We start from the raw sequence: 23,405 nt of genomic DNA, 5'->3' as shown, positions 1-23,405 counted from the left end.
AAGTGTGGCCTACGTCAGCATTTCTATGAGTCTATCTCTCTCCTTCCATGTGAAAAGACACCTCTACCCCCTTGTTTTAAGGAGGAGAGAGATAGACACATTGAAGTGTTGGCGTAGGCCACTCCCGAAAACTGCTTCCCAATAAAATACAAATTTTTTTAGAAAAATTTCTTTTATTTTCTTGACATCCAAACATAGCTAGCTCTATAATGATGACAATTTCCATGTAACTGAGATCCAGACCTTTTTTCTGGTCTACTGTTCTCAGTCTGTTGTGCATGGGAGTGCACGAATAAGATAAGAGAGAGAGAGGAGAGGAGAGGAGAGGAGAAACTGTGATTGAAAGAATGCTGACACATTGACCATTGGCGTAGAGGATGCAACGGTAATTTTGCCTTGTTCGAGGCATCTGAACTCTTTTTTTTTGGTAGAAGGCATCCGAACTCTGAAACCATGGTTCCCTATACCTGCCATTTTGCTCGATGATTTGGATTTACTCCAACGAGAACTTTTGATATAGTAATTCATAGTCCAATTCCTCCATGGCGGCTCTCTCCGCCTGCTCTTCTCCTTCATGGCCTCTCCCTGAGCCTAATCCTAGTTCTAACCCTAATTCGAATTTTCCAACCGTTCCTCCGGATGAAATCGCCACCATCTCTGACCAACAACCAAGAGCTGAAGCTGACAAGCACGTCAAAGATGAAGATGTAGATGGATATGATGGAGATGGAGATGAAGATGAAGAAGGTTCTTTCAATGTTTCTTCTCTCACCTATGCTTTTCTTGACAACCCTAGCGAAAATGGAGATTCTGAAGCTCATTTCAATTTCAATACCCCTTCTCCTCCCTATTCTTTCGTTCAGAATCCTAGTGCCAACCCCAACTATGCTTTCCTTGACAACCCTAGTGGAGATGGAGATTCAGAAGCTCAATCCAGTTTCGATGTCCCTCCCCACACCTATTCGTTCCTTGAAAACCTTGGCGCCAACCCCACCTATTCTTTCCCTGAAAACCCTAGCGGAGATGGAGATTCAGAAACTGTTTCCAATTTCAATAACCCTTCTCCCACCTATTCTATCGTTCAATTTCCTAGCGACAACCCCAATCTCCATAATAATCTGTCTTCCGTCCCCACGCTCCTTCACCTCTCCTTCAATCAGGACCATGGCTGCTTTGCGGCTGGAACAGATAATGGATTCCGGATCTACAACTGCGATCCCTTTCGCGAAATTTTCCGGAGAGACTTTGATCATGGAGGTGGTATCGGTGTTGTAGAAATGCTCTTTAGGTGCAATATTCTTGCACTTGTAGGGGGTGGACCTGATCCGCAGTACCCGATCAACAAGGTCATGATTTGGGACGATCACCAGAGCCGGTGCATCGGCGAGTTGTCATTTAGATCTGAGGTGCGTGCTGTCCGGCTTCGGCGTGATCGTATTGTTGTGGTTTTGGAGCAGAAAATATTCGTGTACAATTTTGCGGACTTGAAGCTATTGCACCAAATTGAGACGATTGCCAATCCCAAGGGGCTGTGCGCTGTGTCACAGGTGGCGGGTTCACTTGTTTTGGTTTGCCCAGGACTGCTGAAGGGTCAGATTAGGGTTGAGCATTATGGATCAAAGCGAACAAAGTTCATAATGGCTCATGACTCGAGGATTGCGTGTTTCGCACTTACCCAGGATGGCAAATTGCTCGCTACCGCTAGCACCAAGGGCACGCTAGTTCGGATATATGATACTTCTGATGGGACTCTTATTCAAGAGGTATGTGGAAGTTCAACTGTTTCTTCTATTCATTGGTTTTCCCTATATTTTGTATTCTGATTGCTGGAGAGAATCATTCGAGATGTGGTATTACTTGTTTCTTCTTCCCATAAGTCGTTTTGTTTCCACTGGTTTTTGGGTTCTGCTATGGAATCATGTTGAGTTCTTATCCGTTATTTCCTTTAGGAGAGTGCAATTTCTTTCAGAAGTGTAAAATCTAGTTGCACGAATTGGGAAACGATTATCAGGCATCATTTCGAAGAAAACTTGAGATGCTAATGGCAGCCCCCCATTTTTTTTTGGGAGGGAAGGGGAGGCGGGGGGGGGGGAGGGAATTTGATTAGAGGGATAAAGAGAGAAGAAGAAAATGTAACCTGAACTCACAGGAGAAGGAAATTGAATGAGCAGTCTCCAGCTGATTCACGTGATTAAACGGAATAGACCTCTACTGACTTGAGCAAATCCTTTGATTTGATAAAAAAAAACCCTGCTGTCTGAATGTTAAAGCATCTAAGGTCATGCTGTTTCTCTTTGAGAGTTACTGATGCAGATACACTGCCTTGGACCGACCCAAACCCAGTTGGGTATCCAGATGGAGATGAACCGGGTCCAGTTTGAGTCTTGGGTCTAGTAGGATATTAAGAATTTATTTTATTTAGGTAGATAAATTTATTATTCAGTCAATTTTAGAAAGTGGGATACATGTGCAAGTGTTAGAGTTGGTTAGGAATCTTAGGAGATTGTTTCCTTGTTAAAGTATGTTTCTAAGTTTACTAGAAGCCCGCTTGATAACCTTACGAGAAACAGTTTCTTGTGTTTTTCCATTCTGAGAAACAGAAAAACACCCAAAAACCGCTTGATAACGAAGTGTTTTTTGTGATTGTTTTTGGAAACATAAATCAAAATTTATGCTCCCTGGAAGACTTTTGACAGAACATGTCCAACATGTTCTGTCATTTCTGGGCTCAAAATTGAAAAAGTGTGCTCGATAAAATCGTGAGTGAAAGGAAAAAAGGACAGCCTTCTCATATGCTCTCTTCGTCCTCATGGCCAGCCATAACCGCTTCTTCTCATCGTCTCCTTCCACGACTGCTGTAGAACCAGGTCGAAGAGTCTCATCCAGGTACTCTCGCTCTCTCTCTCTCTCAAGCCAACAGATTTTCCTCTTCTTCCTCTTCTGCAATGGCGATGTCTAAGAAGGTGGGTCCGAGCGATGAAAAGATGAAGCAATCGAAAGAATCTTTCAGAAAAGTAATGTACTTGAGTTGTTGGGGTCCCAATTGAGGAGCTCCAAATCTCTCCACTCCAGAGAACATTGGTTTGATTATAGAGGAGGACAAAGTAAAAATATTTAAAATCATTTCAATCATTTGTTTCTTTCTATTCCATTTATGATTTGCTCGATTCCTGGTTGATTAATTGCAAGTCTAGTACTCGCATCCATCATCATTGATCATAATCTCCCAATTAGGGGTGTTTCTCCTGTCTTTCTCTCTCGCTCTCTCACTCTCTATGTATTTTCTCTCTCGCTCTCTCGCTCTCTCTGTAGTGAAGAAACAATATTCAGATTAGAAGAGAATTTAATGAAACGAATTCTGGTCTGCCTGAAAATTAGGTCAAAAGTTTATTTTAGAAGGGTGAATGATCCTGCAAGTTGGGTTTGACTCTAATGGACAGATTCTAAGTAATAAGGAATCCCTCTGTAAGTAGGATTGCTCAACTTGCAGAATCGATAGCAGAGTTTAGAGACCTGGATTCAGGGTTCAGTTAGGGCAGTAATCAGGGATTAGTTAGCAACAGAAAATCAGAAAACAGAAGTAGAAAATTAGATTCAGAAACCCAGATTTTAAGAATTAGAGTTAAATCAGGATTTCAAAAATCAATTAAGGATTCTGGGTTTTGAAAACAAGAACTGGAACTTGACTAAACTAAGAAATCAGAATAGTAACTGAGTTAAGTAACTGGAACTGGGTTTTGAGCAGATGGATTTGAGGATTGAAGGGCGTATCATCTTCAGATTTCTCCAGAGCAAAGCTCATGTACCAGCTGTTATAATCAGCATACAGAGTCCTTGGCTAAAAAAAAAAAAAAAAGGAAAAAGAAAGGAGAACAGTTCTCCAGAACAGGTTTACCAAGTCAAAAAGGGTTTCTCAGCACAGAAAATGAAAAAATGGTTATGCTGTTTCTCAGCACATAACCAGAACAGAAACACCTGTAAGGTTATCAAGTGGGTACTAGGTTTCCTTTGTTAGTTGTATTTTCTTGTTTTAAATAGCTTGTATTAGGATGAAATTTCAGATTGAATATGGAATGGTTGAGTTATGGTTTGGAGCCAGTGTGGCTGTTCGTGTGCACTCTTCTCCCCCCTTCTTCTTATGCGTTTTCCTCTCCTCCCCTGCAACTCTGAGACCCCCTCTCAGATTTCTTCCCACTCCCTACCGGCCATCCACCAGTTACTTTCTAGGTACTACTTGATGCAGATAAGTCACATAAATGGGCTTATTTTATTGGAAATAAGCCTTGGTGGGGTTATGCATACATTGGACCTTTGATTCCATGTGTTTTCTTTGTAATGGGTCATTTTAATGGGCCTAAAATGTGGGTACAAGGAAGGCATACGGGATTAGGCTTAATAGTAGCTTATGATGGGACACTAGTGAAACTCTAGTTGTTTGATTTATTTATCCTTCTACTATTTCAGTCTTAAGGCTATCAAGTACGGCAGTCCATCTTCAAGTAAGTTCTTTAAGCTATCCTTTAATCAGTCCCTGCACCCTCTTCCATTTGCAAACCCTTTCTGCCTTTAAAATCCCATCCATAACCCTTTTAGTCGTGGCCTATCTTACCTTCCATTAGACCCAGCAATCAACCACCCTAATCAACCCTAGCCTCATCAAACCAAGCTCAGTTCAAAACCCTATTCTTTATCAGTTTTCGATCTTGGCTTGTAGTCCTTTTAGGTCTGCACCACTACTTCCAATGTCAGTGTAAGGCTCAATCTCATCTGCTGTTACATCTCTTCCATGCCTGGCTTTTGTGCTTTATACTGCAACTTTCATGGCCTTTAGGAGAATCAACAATTCATTGCCTTAGGTAGTAATGCTGTGGGTTCTTTAATTGTTCCATTTTAAACCTAAAAGTTCTGTTACTCGTTTTCATTTAGTTTGATCCTGTAATTTTCATTTCAGTTTTCTTTGTGTGTAGTATGCTCTTTCTCTAAGTTTTGAGGTTATAAGTCTTGACTCCCATTGTAATAATTCAGATTGTTAAGTGTTTAACTGTTAATACTCACAAAGGGATAGTACATTTAGGTAATGCATATTTATTGTAATGTCATAAACACAGTTTGCAACTCTGCATGGAGTAGATTAATAAATCCTTGATTTTTCTTATCAAATGGCAACCCATTATTCTTTGGATCCAATCCTGTTTTAAAATATCAGTATCTACCCTTTGAAAAGGTCGTAGGCTAATGCAATAACCAGTCCCAAACTAGAACTAGAGCGTGAGTTGCAGAAACTCAGTATCACCAGAACAGAGTAAACTGAACAATTTATAGAGAAATTTTATAGCAGAGAATAGAGCTATCAGATATGCTCTGGTCGAGTACTCTATGCTGAGAGTACTGTCAGCCCTCCAAAGATCTCAGAGATCTGACAGCAAACCAGTGGTGCAAAGGGTTCTCCTACTGGGACTAGGATACCAGAGCAGGTTTGCTGGAGCTGGAAAGTTAAACAATAATATTCAGATTTTCATCACATATATCATGAGAGCTGGTAAGGGTGTACCCAGGGCTCGAGTCTCCTGCCATTGCGGGGTCTGGGGAGGGTCATAATGTATCCAGCCTTACCCCTGCTTTCCCAGAGAGGCTGTTTCCAGACTCGAACCCATGATCACCTGGTCACAATGGACCAACCTTACCGTTGCACCAAGGTCCGCCCTCTATCATGAGAGCCTGTAACCAAAAGCTTAAATCTGAAGTTTGAACCAATTCTAAATAGAATTCCGCGAGATGTGGAAGTAGAAAGCAAACAGAAACTTGAGGGAAAACAGGGGCGCTGCTGGTTTAAAAAAAGAGGAGAAAGCTAACCTGAAAAATTGAGCAGGAAGAATTAGAAACTAAAAGAGAGGATAAATCAGGAATCCATTATCCACCTAATCCATGAAGAGAATTTACTCTTCCACTCGGATTCCACCTTCGCACTTCTGGAAATTCATCCAACACATCATGAATCTGCAATGCCAAATCTGGAACAAAACTTTAATATTCTTCATAAATTCGTGGGTTAGTCCATAGGCCAGCAAATCTATATATAGAATTCATAAACTATCGGGCTAACAATCCTAAACTGACTTGGAAGTCAAACTACTACTTGGAGTAGCCAAAATAGATTATAATTTGACACTCCTATCCAACTAGGACAAGTAGACTCCTAGGCATAGTTCGAGAACTCGTTTCGTTTCGGTATTTCGAGCTGATCGAAATATCCGAAATATTCGAAATTTCAGATATTTCGGTCGAAATATTGTATTTTTTCTGGTATGTTTTGATTGGTCATTTCGGTGGGTTTTAGGCCAAGTTAAGGCCTGAAACTTCATGGAAACCCTATTTTAGGCTATATAAACACATTTAAATGTTCAAATTGCAAAAATAGTCACCCAAAATGGTGTTTTGGATGTGCACCATTGATTGGCAACGTACGGTCGAACCCTAATGTATAAGTGTATAACTTAGTTAATTACACATTTACACATACACATTGTACATTAAACAAGTAAATTGACTTGGAATTAAGTTGGAAACATAATGACTCATAAGTTAAGTCATAAATCATAATATTAAGTACATAAGACATCAAGTCAATAACAAGTTAACAAATAACAACTTAAGAGTTAAGATTTAAGAAGATGATATCAAACATTCCAAATCACAATATGTCAATATCCCCAATTGTCCCCTACAAGGCTACAAGTCAAGTAGTCAACTAGTCATCATTCATCTCAAATGTTTACAAATTTGCTAATAATAACTACTCCGCCGTCCAGGATCAACCCCACTCATGGTCCGCTGGAGCTGACGTATATTGCTCTCCGACTGTAGGACAAATGCATGCCACGTCATAGTCTGGGAGAAGAAGCGAGGTGTAGTCATCCACAGTGACCATGTAAACTGCATCATCAACATGCTGAAGGTAACCTATCCTAGGATATAGGTCACCAAACTGTGAAGAAGTACTACCCACTGATCCACTATGATATGAGTCATATGACGGCTCCGGGAGCATGTACGGGTTGTCGGCTGCAGTGTGGGTTGGGTAGCCGTGTAGGAAAAGAAGTCATGCACAAAAGACGATCCACTATATCCTTGTGAGTGGGAGTCATACTCAAAACTGGGAATGGATGGAGAAGATATAGGCTGCGCCTCCAAGGGTACTCGCCTGAATGCCCTTCGCCACATGGATGTGAATGAGATGAACCATGCTCGATTGTCTTGAGATGGACTGCTGTCTACATGAAAAGATGGGGCACGGAAATGCCCACTCGATCTCATCGTCTCTATCGCCAATACTCGATCCACCAACAGAGCCGATATGGCATCAATGTCCATAAGCTCACCGCCTACTAGTACCACTACCACGACCACCGGGCGGGATTGGCCACGCCGCTTTCTCGAGTAGGTCGAGGTGGACGATGTGGGCCGTGTGGTGCGTGTGGGGCGGTGGGGGCACGGATTGCCTCTTCTGCTCTTGTACCACAAACGGGACTCGAGTTCCCTCATATGCTTGACCACCTTCACCATCATCATCACGTCCATCATTACCTTCATCATCACCTCCATCATCACCATCTCCACCAGGACCACCACCACCATCTCCACCATCACCATCTCTACCACCACCATCTCCACCAGATGACATAGACCAATCTTCATCCTCCTCATCAACACCACCAATAGACTGGAATGGTATGGGTGACGCGTCCCGTGCATGTACCTCACCCTCTGCAGCCATGAAGTCATCCACATCAGCTTCTATGTGTTCAGCTATCATGGGGTCAGGTCTACCTCCAGGCTGATCTAACACTGGCTCACCTCTATCCCTCACCCAATCAACAATAGGATCATCATCTGACTCCACCTGGAAAATGTCGGCGAGATCGATATTTTTCCTGATACCCTCTTGTCCCATGCGTATGTGTTGCATCTTCAACCTCAAATTATAATGCACATACACTAAGTCAGAGAAACGTTCAGAACCCAATCTATTTCTCTTCTTGGAGTGGATGAGAGAAAATGTACTCCAATTCTGTTCACAGCCAGATGCTGAACATGTTTGGGAGAGAACCTTGATTGCTATTTTTCTTAAATTGTTTGCCGAACCCCCATACAACACCCACCATTCAGCTGCATTACAACAAAAGAAACATGTCACCTTCATTTCAAAAGAATAAGATATTGAATTGAGTAATGACTAATGAGTACCGGCATCACCGCGTGTCCGGCCTTGCTGTGCAGCTTCGGTTCCAAAACTTCCCAATGCATCCTTAAAAGTCTTCAACTATAATCATTTGGAAAATATTTAAAATTAGTAATGACTCGTTACTATTTAGTATTGAATTGAGTAATTCCAAATGAATTATAACTTATAAGACTCCCTCATTGTTGCATATCGTCTGTAATTTACTATTCGGCTCCAACTTGGCAACTACTTCTTTGATCACGTCAATAAGACTATTATTCAACCCAAGCCTATGATGTATTGGTACTTGGGGTTCAAATAATATGCTGAAATTGACATTACATATTGACTAGTTAGTAATATATCCTTCAAATTAACTTTAAAAGATGTAATTGCATAAAAAAACAAAGAGTGTACACTCACCAGCCTTATGCAGTGGATGCATAAGTTGATTTTCCCAGCGCTCCTTGATAATTTTGAGAAAGTGTTTGCTACCTCGTGGATTTGCATTGTAAACACCTTCATTCATCAAGTCTATGACAAGATATAGATGTGGCATGGTTGGTCCCTTGATAGCGAGAATCAACTATATGCAAAACCTTGACCACTCGGTCCAAAGTTGTACCACTTTATGCAACTTAGACCAAAAGTCATCCGATGAAATTGTAGCTTGTGCTTCCCTACCACCATGGGTATTGGACCCATTCTAGTTGAACCAGTCTTCAGAAGCAAACATTGATCTCAGTCCTGACTTCTTGGTTTCTATACTCTTGAGTGCAATGTAGTTGGTGGCGAATCTAGTTATGCCTGGCCTCACTAAGTCACCCCCACACTTCTCCCTCTAGAGGTTTAGTGCAAACCCATGGTTGTAGACAAAGTTGGTCATTTGCCTTGCCTTTTCCACGACATGTTGTACCAATTTGATCTTTCCCATGTCCTTCAACATGAGGTCTATACAATGGGCAGCACATGGAGTCCAAAACAACCGGTACTTATTGTTTTGCATCAACCTCTCACCGGCACTCTTGTAGTTGCTTTCGTTGTCCGTTACAATTTGGACAACGTTCCCCACTCCTACATCTTCTACCACTTCCTTAAGCAATTTGTAGATATACTTTGCATCATTTTTCTCCTTGGATGCATCAACAGACTTCGGAAAGACTGTCCTCCCATCACAATACACCATAAAGTTGATGATGGACTTTCTTGTAGGACCAGTCCAACCATCACACATTATGGTCACCCCATAGTTCTCCCATAGCCCCCTCATTTCATTGATGTAGTCTTCAAGCTCTCTCTTCTGTTGGGGCAAATACACATTCATAATCTCATATGGGGTGGGCCCCTTATACCCTGGGCCAGCCTCAGCAACGGAATCTATCATAGTCTGATAAAAGGGGCCTTGTGCTGTGTTTGCTGGGATGGTATGGTATAACATCCACTTAGCTATAGATTCCTTCACCATCCCCTTCAGATTTTTCCATGCTCCTTTGATTTTTGGTTGTTTGTTGCCTTTCTTTCTATAAACACCAGGTGCTTGGTGAAGTGCTGGGTCATCTTGTGGTGGTGGAGGCGAAGGGGGAGCTGCCCTCGTACTCTGTGATCTCCTAAAGGGATTAGGCAACCCACCTCCTCCACTTGTACCTGCTCCTCCACTACCACTAGCACCAGCTCTAGAGGTACTAGCTCCTCCACTACCACCTACTCTCTGTCTCTCGACTCTCTCCTGATCCTCATGATAACTGGCTCTGCTCATCATCTGTGCTCGTCTCCAATCCCTAGCCTCTTGCTCAGTCTCTATATCATCAGGAACATAGACATCATCACTGTCATCATCATCATCATCACGATGGCTTGATTGGCCTCCCGCTGTATACCTCACTGCTTCCTCAAGATCTACTTTTGCCTTCTCCCTCTGAGCCTTCCTCTTACTCCCTCCCTTCATGTAATCAATGACAACCCTAGATACCTCCACAGGGACCATATGACATGCGACCACTTCAGGAGAATTCCCAGCTAGATGTTGTTGGAGTCTAGTGGCACCACCTCCCAAAAACTGCATGTGACAATAGTTGCATTGGGATTTTCTTTTATCCCCATCAATTGGAGTGCCATGCAACCATGCAATGTCACCCCTAGTGCGCCTGGGTGTGCTCTCCTCCTCCTGGGTCTGGGCCGGCTGCCTCTGCCCCTCTTGACTCTGGCTCTGTCGTTTACCACGGTTTGTCATAATCAGACTAGTTTACTGTTGCATGAATAAAAGACAATTCATTAATCACTGAAGCACATCAATTCTTTTAGTTTAAAATTTTAAATGTTTAAGAATTAAGATTTAAGAGCACTAACACAAGTATATAAGTATATGACAATTTAGTATTTTTCCCCTAACCCTCATATTTTTCTCATATTTAAAAACAATTTTTAAAAATATTTTTCAAATAAATATTGGCCTAGCACAACAAAATCAAAAAGATATGTAAATGGGTAACAAATAAGAAGTATGTACAATTTACTTTTACATTTTTCAATAATTTTAAAACAAAAACCTCATATTATTTCTTATTTTTTGCTATTTTTTTGAATTTTTTAAATATTTTTTATAATTTTCAAAAATTAAAATAATTAATTATTGGCAGAAAAATATTTTTGACACCATGAGGCCATAGATCGGCCAATGGTGTCTAACATATATTTAATTCATCACCATACAATATACATAACCCCTATTATTTTTTTATTTTTGTTGTAAATAAATCCAATTTTTGAAGTAGAAAAATAAATAAATAATATATATACCAAAAAAAAATTTCGACACCGTGAAGTCGTAGATCGGCTTCCGGTGTCTAACATATATTTATTTCATCACAAACAAACATGTTGATCAAGCATTTCCCTAAAAAAAATCAATTTTGAGAATATGGTTTTACCTGAAATAGTGGAAAGGCTTCACAGATGTGCTAAGAAGTTTGTTCTCCAAGTGATTCCGGTGTAGATGTGGCAAGGATTCAAGTGGGAAGTGGAAGATTGAAGAAGAAATAAGCAAAAACCTTCAAAAACCAAGCAAAAGAGGAAAAATGCTCTGTTTCTCAGTCTCGGTCGAAATTTCGACCGAGACTATCGAAACATGGTATTTTATATAAAGCATTTTCTCGAGATTTTCAAAATCTCGAAATATCACGAAATCTCGAGAATTTCGGTCGAAATTTAGTATTTTTTTGTTTCGAGGGGGTCGAAATTCTCGAAATCTCGATCGAGATTTTGCGAGATTTTGAACTATGCTCCTAGGTCCCTGCTCACATGTCAAGTTTCAGCACGAAGGGAGTTTGCCAAGTAGCAAAATAGAACTATGAAAATCCAGGACTATGGAAGAGTGCATAGTCGTGGTTGGAATTGCTTGAAATTTTGCCGCATGGCAAAATCTTTTTGGACAATTAAGGGAATCACATTGTTGTAAAATGACATTTTTCCCGATTTAATTAACTTGTCTTGTTTAATATCCCGATTCTAAACTTTGATCGATCACTCCTTTCCATCGCTGTGCAACTGATGCAGATAAGTTATCTAAGGGGTTTATTTTATTGGAAATAAGCTTTGGGTTGGGTTATATATGTGTTGGGCCTTTGATCTCATGGGTTTTCTTTGTAATTGGCCAATTTAATGAGCCTAAAATATGGGTAGAAAGTAGGAAAATGGGATTTGTTTCATTAGTTTAGTTAGAGTCTTATTTTGAGTCTGTTTTCTTTATTATTTGACTTTCCTAGTCAATTTTGGTTACCTTAAAAGTTAAGAATTTGGTTAGGCCTTTCCTTTTTAGTGTCTAAGTCTATTTTTGAGTCTTCTACATAAGTTTGTAAGGGAGGCCAGCATTGTACACGAATTTGAATGAATAGAAAAGTTGCTTATGCAATGTTGAAATCCTGAGATAGGATAGGTGAGAGGTCTAGGGTGAGATGCCCATTCCATTCCCCCATCCCTTCTATTGATTTTTATCATTAAACCCTAATTCTGCCCTAGCCTATCTCAATAAGCCGTTCAAGTTTGCTGGAAATTCTCTGCAGGTTGTTCACATCAATCTATTGGGTATTCTTATCAATTTCAAGTTTCTGCCAAGTCCAAGATCTGTTACCACTGCAGCTTCAACAACTTCAACAGATAATGAAACCGTTCCATTTCTACCAACCGAAAGAAATATGACCTCTCTGAGATATATGGTTCTTGCCTCTTTCTCCCAAATCTCTGGAGGTTTTCTATTTGATCTTGCTTGGGATTTGACCTATTCTGGTTCTAGTCATTCATTATTTGGTATCAGAGTCGACCGTGTCCAGCCATGAAGACACTAAATTCAGTCATTGCGGGTATAGAAGCCAACCCTGATGTACAGATTTGCGAGCCTCAGATCGATGATGATTAGGCAGTCACTGCAGCCCTTAATGGTGACAATGATGATGACCTCTTGGATGATGATACTGAAGAAATCTACAAAGTCAATGTGGTGAATAGAATTTTGGTTACAGAAGCAAAAGGTGACGATTGGCGCTGACATTGTATTTTTTATACTTTAATGGTTAGTGGACCTTAGACATCACAAGTGATCGTGGATAGTGGAAGTTATGGATAGTGTACCTATTCTGGTTCTAGTCTTACATTAGCAACTGTGTTCCCTTTCTCTAGATTCTACAACCCCAATACCTCTCTTCAGCATCCCCTACCTGAATGAGTAATGCAATGATTCTACGAATCTTCTTTTTCTACAATGGATATTTGTTGATCGCATTCAATGGTGCTTTTGCTATGCTGCTAGTATTCTTTGGAGGATGGCTTTACAGGCTATCAGTTAAGAGTATTTGGGAGAGGGGCCATTGCTTGGAGCAATGGTAAAAGGTTTGGGCTTCCATGGAAAATACTTGGGTTCGAGTCTTAAGAGAGGCCACTTTGCAAAAAAATGCCAAAGATTAGGACTCTCTCCAAGCTCACCCCTCTTAAGACCGTGCATAGGCGGGACCATCGTTAGGTAATGGCACTAGTTAGAGTATGTTGGAGGAACGAAGTGATGGTGTTTGAGGATAGAGTTGTTTCCTCAGTATGTGCGATGAAGAATATCTATAAACTAGCTAAAATGAGGAAAAGGAAGATTAGAGATTTCAACCATATTAGATGCATTCAAAGTGAAGATATTAAAGAGAGACGGGAAAACTATTTCTACAACTTATTAAATGAAAGCAATACAAGTGATAGTGTTTTAAAAGGTTTTTAATAGTCATCACCAAACTACAAGTCGTTGATATATATGAAAAACTAGGGTGTCTGAAGTAAAGGAAGCTTTAATGAAGATGAAAATAGATAAAGCAATATGTTCAGATGGTATTCCAATAGAGATGTGGAAGAGCTTAGGAATTTGTGTCATAAGCGTACACCTGGCTCATGATTTGGACCACATTCAGCCCATCGATTATGTCCAAAGAAGAGATAGAGCCAGCAGTGAGTTTTGGGATATCAAATACATATTCTCCCCCATAACATGGCCTGCGATCTGTAGTTTCTAGAAGATTACCTGGGCCTTCTTTGGAGATATGAACGACACAGGTTGGTGGAGATTCTTGGTAGATTCCGTGGGCCCCATATTGAGAATAATCACGGGTGATTTTCCAGATTTATTCTGGAGTCAAGATGCAGTTGTGTGGGAATGATTTAAGGAGTTTTCTGTGGGGCCATTGACAGCTTGCAAAGAGAAGAACTTGAGAAGATTGTGGAGAATATGTGACATGATTTGGTGGGTCCCATTCCAGCCTTGTGTCTTGGGTATTTTCTGGAATGGATGGCCATAAGGTGGAGGATTTTTAGGGGTAGGTTGCTGCTTTTGCTTGGAGAGGGATATTAAAAGATTTTTCAACTGTCGCATGGGCCCCACCTGGACAGCTGGCATAGAAGATTGGCTGCTGAGATTTTTGCTACTTTCTATTCATTGTAGGGGTGCTGTTTTCTGGGTGGGACACGGGTCATGCCGCGTGTGCCAGCCAATGAGAGTGCTCGCGGTGGCATAAAAGGGGGCGGAATTTCTGTGATACATGGGGGGCTTGGCGGTCATTCCGGCCCCTGTTGTGCGTGGGCGTGGCCCCTGCGTCCCACGCAGAAAACATTCTCCCTTCATTGTAATAACTAGTTGGTTAGATAGTTTCTACTTTCAGTTTTTTTCCTACTTTCAGTTTTAGAAACTTGGATTTAGGAGTTCTATTTGATTTGGGTTTCGAATTTGTAAGGGGGGAGGAATCCAATCACGATTTTGGAAGTCCATTGAAGCCCACAATAATTCTTCTCTTTTTAATTGCAAGATTATAAATAAAAGGATGGGGCTGTATTTTCAGCCACCAACAGTTTGAATGAATAGAAAAAAGAGAGTGTTGTTTTGCAACCATGTTGCTGTGAGAGAGAGTTGCTCTGCGAGAGAGTGTGGTGAGAGGCCATCGGAGAGAGACCAAAATACGGTGAGGTCATGGGTGAGAGACCCATCCATATCCCTTCTTTCCCTCTTCTCTATGTGCAGTTTATTCTTCTGTTCTATTTTATTTTCTGTGATTCAACCTATTCCTGAGAAGCAATCGAAGGCCTGTTGCTAGTTGCTACCCTTGGAAGTTACTGTTGGGCAGCCTATTGATCCTGACTGTAGGATAGGTTAACAATGCCCTATTCCTACATTATTTGGTATCGGAGCCAACCATGTTCAGCAATGAATGGCATCTCTCTGACCTGGCCAACAAAACCCAGAGGCTCATGATTATGTTTATAGAGAGTTGAAGCATTTATTAGACCGCATGACTACTGTTGAGCAAAATTTTGAAGCCAACTTTGGTCACCTATGCCCTCCACTTCCAAGGAATGCTACCATGGTAGCTGTCGAAGTTTTGAAGGTGGAAGAGCAACAAGTAGAGTGTCCTACCGAAGAGGTCTACGTGGAATCAAAATAGAGAAAACTGAAGCAGTGGACGATGAGAGACTACACTACAACTGAAGTAGTGGTTGAAGAAACAACTGAGGTGACTGAGAATAAGGAAGAAGAAACTAAAGAGCTTGAGTTTGAGGAGGTGGTCGACGACACAATTGTAGAAGGCTCAATGAACATGACAGTCAAGTGCACACCTGTTGTTGAAGTCGATCACGTCGAGTTCATCATGCCACCTGAATTTACGAGGAGAAAGGGCCACGTCTTGAATACTTGTTTTCCTATGTTCGTGATCTACCAGAATAATTTTTCGGTCTGAAACTGGATGTGCACCATGTCAATATTGTCCCTAAACTATACAAAATTCGAGGTCGAGTTTTTTTAAGACACGGCAAGTTGATGTAGATCGAAGGTTGAAGAAGAAGAGGACCACAACACTGTTCGTGGGCTCATATGTTGATTTATGGAAGTCATGTTTGGGCTTATGTGATGGAGTTATTAGGCCCAAAGTCCAAACCAGATTCTGACCCAAATAGCCATCTTACAGATTGGTTAAAGAAGACATTTTATCAGATTTCGTGGTGCCCTTCTTAAATTATTTACCCTGCAGGGGCCACGCTCCCCCACAGAGAATGCTGACCTTTTTTTTTATTTATTGTAATAGCAGTCTTGGAGTTTCTATTTGTGTGGGTTTCTAGTTCCTTACTTTCTATTTTGTAAGGGGGACGGGATCTAAATCGTTATTGGCAAGGGCTGTTTTGTCCAGCCTTCCCAGCCTTCCCACTAATGGGGAGTTTTGTTTGTATTGATTTACTTATATTATAAATACAAGAAAAGGATATTGATTTACTTATATTATAAATACAAGAAAAGGGACTATCCCCATATGATTTTGGAGTTTGGAGAAAACATAGCTTTGTACTTTGTGTGCTGTGAGAGACAGTTGCTCTGTGAGAGTGTGGTGAGAGACCCGTCTCTATCCCTTCTTTCCCTCTTCTCTATTTGTTGTTTATTCTTCTGTTCTATTTTATTATCTGTGATTCAACCTATTCCTGAGAAGAATTTGAAGGCTTGTTGCTACCGCTGAAAGTTACTGTTGGTCAGCCTATTGATCATAACTGTAGGATAGGTTAACAGTGCCCTATTTCTGTATTTCTTCCTTGACTTCCTTGAATTGCTTCAGTTCTCATTGGCTTGAAAAAAACTTGACCTCGAGTTTTGTAGAGACGACGGAGTAGCAGCATGTGAATAACAACTTTGACCAATCCCAAACAAAACTCTGGTATTGTAGGAACTTTAGGATTTAAGTCTTCTAACTTAGAAGATTTCTCTTCAAAATAAAGTCTTCTACCTTAGGAGCTCTCTCTTCAGAGTTCGGGTGGAATAACAAACTCGATGTGTGCAACGTTGCAATCATCATCAAGAGTTAAGGATGTACCCACGTGGTCTTCTGTAACGGTATTGTTAACTTCTTCACCCTCTGCTTCAGCTTTCATTATAGTAGTAGACACCTTAGATTCCTCATCATGGTCGTCCTTATTAATCTCTGTTTATGGAACCAAACATAAGACATTAGTGCCACGGGTCACCATACCATCCTCTTCATTAGTAGGCTGTTCCTCAATCTCCTCCTCAGGAAGAATTACATCATAGAATTCTCCGGATTGTTGCCATGATAGCATTCTTTGGGCTTTGGAGCCAGAACTTAGCAAAGTGCCCATATTTGGCTTCAACCTTGTTCTCGATAGCAGTCATGCGGTCCTACAGTTCCTTGAACTGTGTTTTCATCACCTTAATGAGGTCAGCAAGTTGAAGATTTCGAGGTGCTGGACTGGGGTTATTTGAACTTCCCTCCATGGTCTCTGATACGAAAATAACGAGATCCTGGCAATAGAATCAGAATCCTTACTAGATAGGATCATAGAGAAGTTTGAACAGTAAATAAAACAGGGGTATCGATTAGGAGAATAGGGGAAGAAGATGGGATATATGGAAGAGTCTCTCACTCACGCCTAGGCCTCTCACCTCTCATAGGACTCTCTCCTAAACTGTTTCCCACAGCCAGTGGCAAAAACCAGAACCAAGATTTCATTCAAATTCTGTTGTTCCATTAGTTTACAGGCAGCTCCTTATGTAGAGTGGCTGGGAGGGTTCTATGCTCTTATGTGACTTCCTCCTAGGCTTTTTGACCAATTAATGAGCTTTACATTTTCAAGGTCTTTCACAACAAGGAAACTGACCTATTGCTGAAATAAGACTTCACTACCTTAGATACTAGTTACAGCTAACTAATTAATACTTTTCTGTTTGAGCACATATTGCTCTTGAAACTTCTTGAATAAGTCTTGGACTGGAATTAATTGATCTTTTTTTCAGCAGACATGCATTAATTACTCTTGATCCATTTTGACCGGAGTTCACTGAAACTTGGACTAGAATATTTAGGACTGTAGGGTCTGGCTTGAACCAACTGAACTTAGTTTGGGCTTGGTTCCTCCCTTGAATATCTCCAATGGACCTACACCACTCTTCGCGTGAACAGTAACTTCCTTGACTTCCTTTGAACTGCATCACCATTGCTGGTTCCTTCATCTGCTCAGAGATTCTTTGGCGAGCAATCTCTTTTTGTGGCAGGGCAATATTCTAACTTTCTAAGGCGTGAAAGCCCTATCTGGGGGTCCAAGGTCCTGCAATCACCAAGAACATTTCTTCCCTTGAGTGTAGAACTGCAGATTGTGAAGCGTTTCCTCTACATAAGAAAAAACTGGAATTAGATCTTAGAAGTGGTTGACTCAAATAGATGCTCATCATAAGCTTTTTTTTTTTTTCCCTGTAACTAAAATGCTTTAATAGCAATTCAAATTAAGCAGTAGACTGTAACTAGTCTAACTAATAAAGTAAATCTCGTATTCCTACTTACCCGTATTTTAGGCCCATTAAAATGGGCTTATTACAAACAAAACCCATTGAACCAAAGGCCCAACGTATATATAACCCAATCAAAGTTTTATTTCCACCAAAATAAACCTACTTCTGGGTTTTATCTGCATCAATTACATGAAATATAAGCCTTTTACTGCTGTAATTATAACATTTGTTAATCCTCAGTCATTGACACCCTTAGGCTAAGTTTCTGTTGAAGTGCAGAACATGATTCCAAATGGATTAATTTTGTAGACAAGAGCCTACTCTTACTAGATATCTGGAAAGCTCGTTGAATGCACCCCCCAAAAAAGAAAATAAGTCTGTAGAAAATTTAAACTTTTCAATTTCCATCTATAAAATTTAACGATGAACTGTGAGGGAGAGCATATGCAACATGGTGAGCCTGGGAATCAAATAGATGATAGATCTACCAGTAAATTCATCAAATGGAGCACTCATTGACTTGGACAGACAACTTTGGCAGCTTTTTTGCTTTTAGTTTAGAGTCGGTCTTAATAAGCTGGTACATTTTTTCATTCTCTCTGCACCTTCCCTTATACTGTGAAAGCACGGATATATGATGCAGGTCCGTAGGGGTGCTGATAGAGCAGAGATCTACAGCCTAGCTTTCTCTTCTACTGCACAGTGGCTAGCCGTGTCAAGTGACAAGGGCACAGTTCATGTCTTCAGCCTCAAGGTTAATTCAGGATCTCCAGGAAATGATAATACACAAAATGTCTCTGGTCCCAATAATGCTGCCCCATCAACTGGTTCATCACTCTCCTTCATTAAAGGTATCATCTCTTTAGTTTTGCTCTATCTGTTTTAATAGAATAATTAAGACAATGTAATGAAATGCTTCAGTTGGAATGGTATTATGATCAGTTGACCCTGCCTGAGAAACTCATGGTATATTTTATGTTCCCTCTACTGCTTTAGACATTTCTTTCCTGTTATTTTTTTTGGAGGGGGGAGGGGGTTTGTTGTTCCCTTGGTGGATGATTTTTGCTTGTAAACTATAATATTTTTTAATTGGTATTTACCTGAGTGAGCCAATGAAGCCAAAAGGTTTCCTAAAACCAGGTTGCATTTTATGTGTGCAGGGGTGTTGCCAAAGTATTTTAGCTCAGAATGGTCAGTGGCACAATTTCGTCTGCATGAAGATTCTCAGTACATTGTTGCTTTTGGTCATCAGAAGAATACTATTCTCGTTCTCGGCATGGATGGAAGGTGAGGTTTCAAATTATTGAAATTCTTTAATGAAATGTTGCTAAAGCCCCATGGCAGCTCTCACCCATGTAGGCTCAGTATTTTGAGAACTAGTTGGATGTTTGAAAATACTTGGGGAAATCCCAAACGTGGTGATCCTTCTGAGAGATGGCACTCAAAATTTGGCATATGTTGAGACAAACTTCAGAGGGTGTCGTCCTGTCTATCCATATATTAGTATTAATGGATTGTATATTTTTCTGGAACTGGTTGTTACCAGCCCTTTTTTCATGGTCTGAAGGATCAATCTGACCAGGACCAACCAAGATTGGTAGCAGCCTAGACCAACCTGATCCCTAATACAGATAGGGTCTAAAGTTTTGGCTAGTTAAGGACAAATAATGAGAAAAGAAAGTTAACATTGAAATCTTAATTCATTTGTCCTTTAAAGTTGTACTTTTTTTGCCTAGCAGTGGGAAGAGTAATTTGACGACATGTGTTGGATGTGCAGCTTCTATCGGTGTCAGTTTGATCCGGTGACTGGTGGTGAGATGACTCAACTGGAATATTACAACTTCCTGAAGCCAGATGAGACTTCCTAGACTAGAGCTGAAGGCAGTTTTTAATTTCTAATTTTGACTTCTTTTAGTGTCTTTGAGATATTATCTTTTCTAAAATCTCTTTTTGGGACTGAATAAATTGTAAATATCTTAGTAGAGATGGGTGCTTGTAGAATGTAGATAGTTGCCAGAAGAAAAAAAAAGAGAAGAAAAAGAGAAATGTATGCAAATAAGCATTTTCTGTTTACAGAGGACATATTGTATGTTGTATGTCTGGACGTTGTATACCCGGGTAACCATCCAAAACAAATACTGTGTTTCCTGAGATTACCTTAGTTTTGTGCTGGTTAATTTCAAATTTATTCCAGGTTTTGTGTACAATGTGATTAGCAGAACTTAAGGTTTAAGGCTGACTTGGGAGTTGGTCTGATTAATGACAAGCTCCAATAGAGTTGTTTGGGGTGGTATGGTCTTGTTCAACGGAGGTCTAGTGATGCCCTAGTAAGGAGGAGTGATATGATCTCAATTGAAGGAAGCTAAAGAGCTAAGGGCAAGCCTAAATGACCATAGGAGAAGTTGTGATGAAGGACATGCATTGTCTAGGTCTTGTATCAAGTATGAACTTGGATAGAGCTTATTGGAGGGCAATGATACATGTACCAGACCTCATTTAACTGAGATTAGGCTTATGATGATAAATGACGGATTTTTCAAAAGCATTTTTGCAGAAAACAATAGAAAATCTTAGGCCAATAAATAGAAAAACCTATTTACATTCCCAAGCTACTTTACTTTTACAATCATAGCCCATCCACCCTATAACGCAACCGTGCGTTTGGGATAACCGGTATCTTGTCCAGCAAGCTTTGTGGCGCTTAGACGAGCTGTTCAATTCCCGAAAACAATAGGGAGCTCAAAGGGCAATGCAGACTTCTTAGGGATTTGTTGATGATCCATGATTATAAAGTTGATCAAGCCTCTGAAACCGAGCTCTTTCTTCCCTCTCGATTCCATCCATATCCCGAACCCGAACCCAAAATCTGAATGATCTGGAATTCCTTGACCTGCTGGGCTGTGCTTCTTTCCGCTTAATTTAATCTTTCATTTGTTATTTTTCATTTTTATTTTCTCATCTATTTCCCCATCTCTCTTGACCCCATTTTTTCCTATTTTGTTTTGTTTGGATCCATGTAGTCTACCTCCATTAAGTTGGGATAAGGCTGAGTATGTGTGATTACCAGAACTTAAATATATGGCATTCGGCCTGCTGAAAATATCAAGTGATTTCAAAATAAGAAGAGGAAGGATATGGTTTTGCAGAAGTTTTAAGGCCTTGGTTAGTAGTTGAAATAGGCAACTGCTTCTTTCTTTATATTTGAGAGATCCTTGGTTTAGTTTTGGACCGTTTCAGCTATGACCAAGTAGGAGGGATATCCAGCCCAGCTACGTACCGTTCTCATACTGTGGCTGGTTCCTTTCCGATGTCCCATGTCGAGAGGTATTAGAGTAACGGATTTAAAAATTGGAATCGGATTGAGCAAATCAAAATTGGCTGAGCCTGATTTTGATTCCTTCAGTTCTGGTTCTAGGGGTGAATCAAAATTCGCTGAGCCCGATCCCAATGTTCTGGATCGGGCAAATCATTCGGCTCCATTTGGTTGCAAGAGGAATTAAATGGAAGGGAAGAGAAAATTTTCAAACCTTAAAAAAAAACTTTTGTAATGATTAGTCCATGTGATTGTATAAACTACTTAAATTTCTTATCATATCTAGTAAAAATAGATTTTACATGTAATATTTATTTAACATTTTAAACTAAAGGAAAATGGATGCAAAGTAAAGTGAAATTTAATAACCAAATATAGAATCGTTTGGAGTTAGATATATTATCACATGGGGTAATGATTAAAAATGTTTTTTTTTTAAGTATGAAAATTGCACTTCCCTTCTTTTTAATTCCCCTTGCAACCAAACGGAGCCTACAGTATTTTTAGGGTTAAGGTGGAATCTCTGGCCAAATCATTTCTGTTTCTGGACCGTCTGGAACGGAATTGGCTGGACCAGATTCAGATACCGGTCTGTTGTAGCAAAACGGTTCTATAAGTAGTTAGAGGGCCATAACAGACCATACTCTGATCACCAATAGGTTCTTTTTTAATCGGTGATCTTGAGCTGTGAGGTTCAGTCATCAACATGTTTGATATTGAAAACCATAGCACTATATTGAATCTGTACTACTTTTTTTGTTTTGGGGAGGGGGGGGGGGGTGGGTTGTTGTTTGAATCAGTTTTATGGCCAAAAAAGTGGTGTCATATCGGCATATCAGTCGACATGTATACTGATACGATACTGATATGAATCAGTTGTATGGCTAAAAATAGTCTGTTTTTGAATTTCCATTTGATATCGGCTATATACAACCCAGTCTGTCTATTATCAATATCGTTATCAGTCGAGACCACGATTTGAGGAATCAGTATCAGATCGGTTGATTTGTATTGGTAATCGGTGAAGATCGATACCGATTCTTGACTGATACGATACCAATCCAAGTGTACGGACCAAAAGTAAAATTATAAATAATTTTTTTTATTAAAATTTATTTGTAAAACTATTCAATATGGACCGCTACAAACCAATTCGGATCGATATTGTATCAATATCAGCGAAGACCAATACCGATTACTAAAACCTTGCTATAAGGAAATTTTTTTAGAATATATAATATTATTGGATATTGTTGATTCTGCTGTTGTACTCCACTGTGGATATGAAAGTTTTGGTTAGTCAACAAAATCGACTGGAAATGAAAGAAGGGCACGAAGATCTGTCTATAGTCCATACATGACATATCTTTGGGTTGGTGGGCGTGTTAGGTAGGTTCAATGGTCTACACTCTCTCTCTCTCTCTCATTTTCCATTCTTAAAACTTTCTCCTCGGTAAATTTTGTATGCTCTTTCTTCTCACACTCAAAACACCCACAAACACAGAGAGATAGATAAAGGGAGACAGAATACATGTTGATTTGGCTAGTCGATATAAAGATCTCAGCTATTAAAAAGCAAGAAACATTATGTCAATTGATGATGCATGTGTATTTTATCAAAAAGAAAAGAAAATGGATTGGTATTGTTAGCTATTTGATCGATATGCCAAAAGTTTCAGAGATGGTGGAACGCATTAAATCAAGTCCTTTAAATCCATCTTATACTAGGTTGGTCCAATCTAACGCTCATACACTAGAGTGAGTACCATTGGAGACATAACAGACCACCACACTTCTGCAGCCGTTGTCCTCGACGGCTCTCACTGTAGGCAACTTTCACTCTGGTGGTAGATAACCCTTTCCCAGTGGCTTCGTTCTGCTCCAAGGTTTTTGCCTGGCGGCAATAGCCTTTTCTTGACGGCTTTCATACTACTCCAGATAACCCTCTCCTAAGTAGTCATTTTCGTGACTCGAACCCATGACGACGGTGACGTGATGCCCAACTCTAATACCAAATGTTAGGTATTTGACTGATACGCCAAAAACTCCAGAGCTGATGGAACGCG

General features: G+C 40.2%; 1 protein-coding gene across 1 annotated transcript; it reads left to right on the top strand.

Moving 5' to 3' along the window:
• Positions 1-487: 487 nt before the first annotated feature.
• LOC122668828 (autophagy-related protein 18a-like) lies at positions 488-20,036 on the top strand. Its single transcript, XM_043865368.1, has 4 exons — positions 488-1,763; positions 18,670-18,877; positions 19,187-19,313; positions 19,804-20,036. The coding sequence occupies exons 1-4, from the start codon at positions 543-545 to the stop codon at positions 19,892-19,894; spliced, it is 1,647 nt and encodes a 548-aa protein (XP_043721303.1). The 5' UTR covers positions 488-542; the 3' UTR covers positions 19,895-20,036.
• Positions 20,037-23,405: the final 3,369 nt, after the last annotated feature.

The sequence above is a fragment of the Telopea speciosissima genome, chromosome 7 (genome assembly GCF_018873765.1).
Source record: "Telopea speciosissima isolate NSW1024214 ecotype Mountain lineage chromosome 7, Tspe_v1, whole genome shotgun sequence".
NCBI classification, from domain to species: domain Eukaryota; kingdom Viridiplantae; phylum Streptophyta; class Magnoliopsida; order Proteales; family Proteaceae; genus Telopea; species Telopea speciosissima.
The sequence above is the reverse complement of the archived record's forward strand: the minus strand, read 5'-3'. Positions and strand labels throughout refer to the sequence as shown.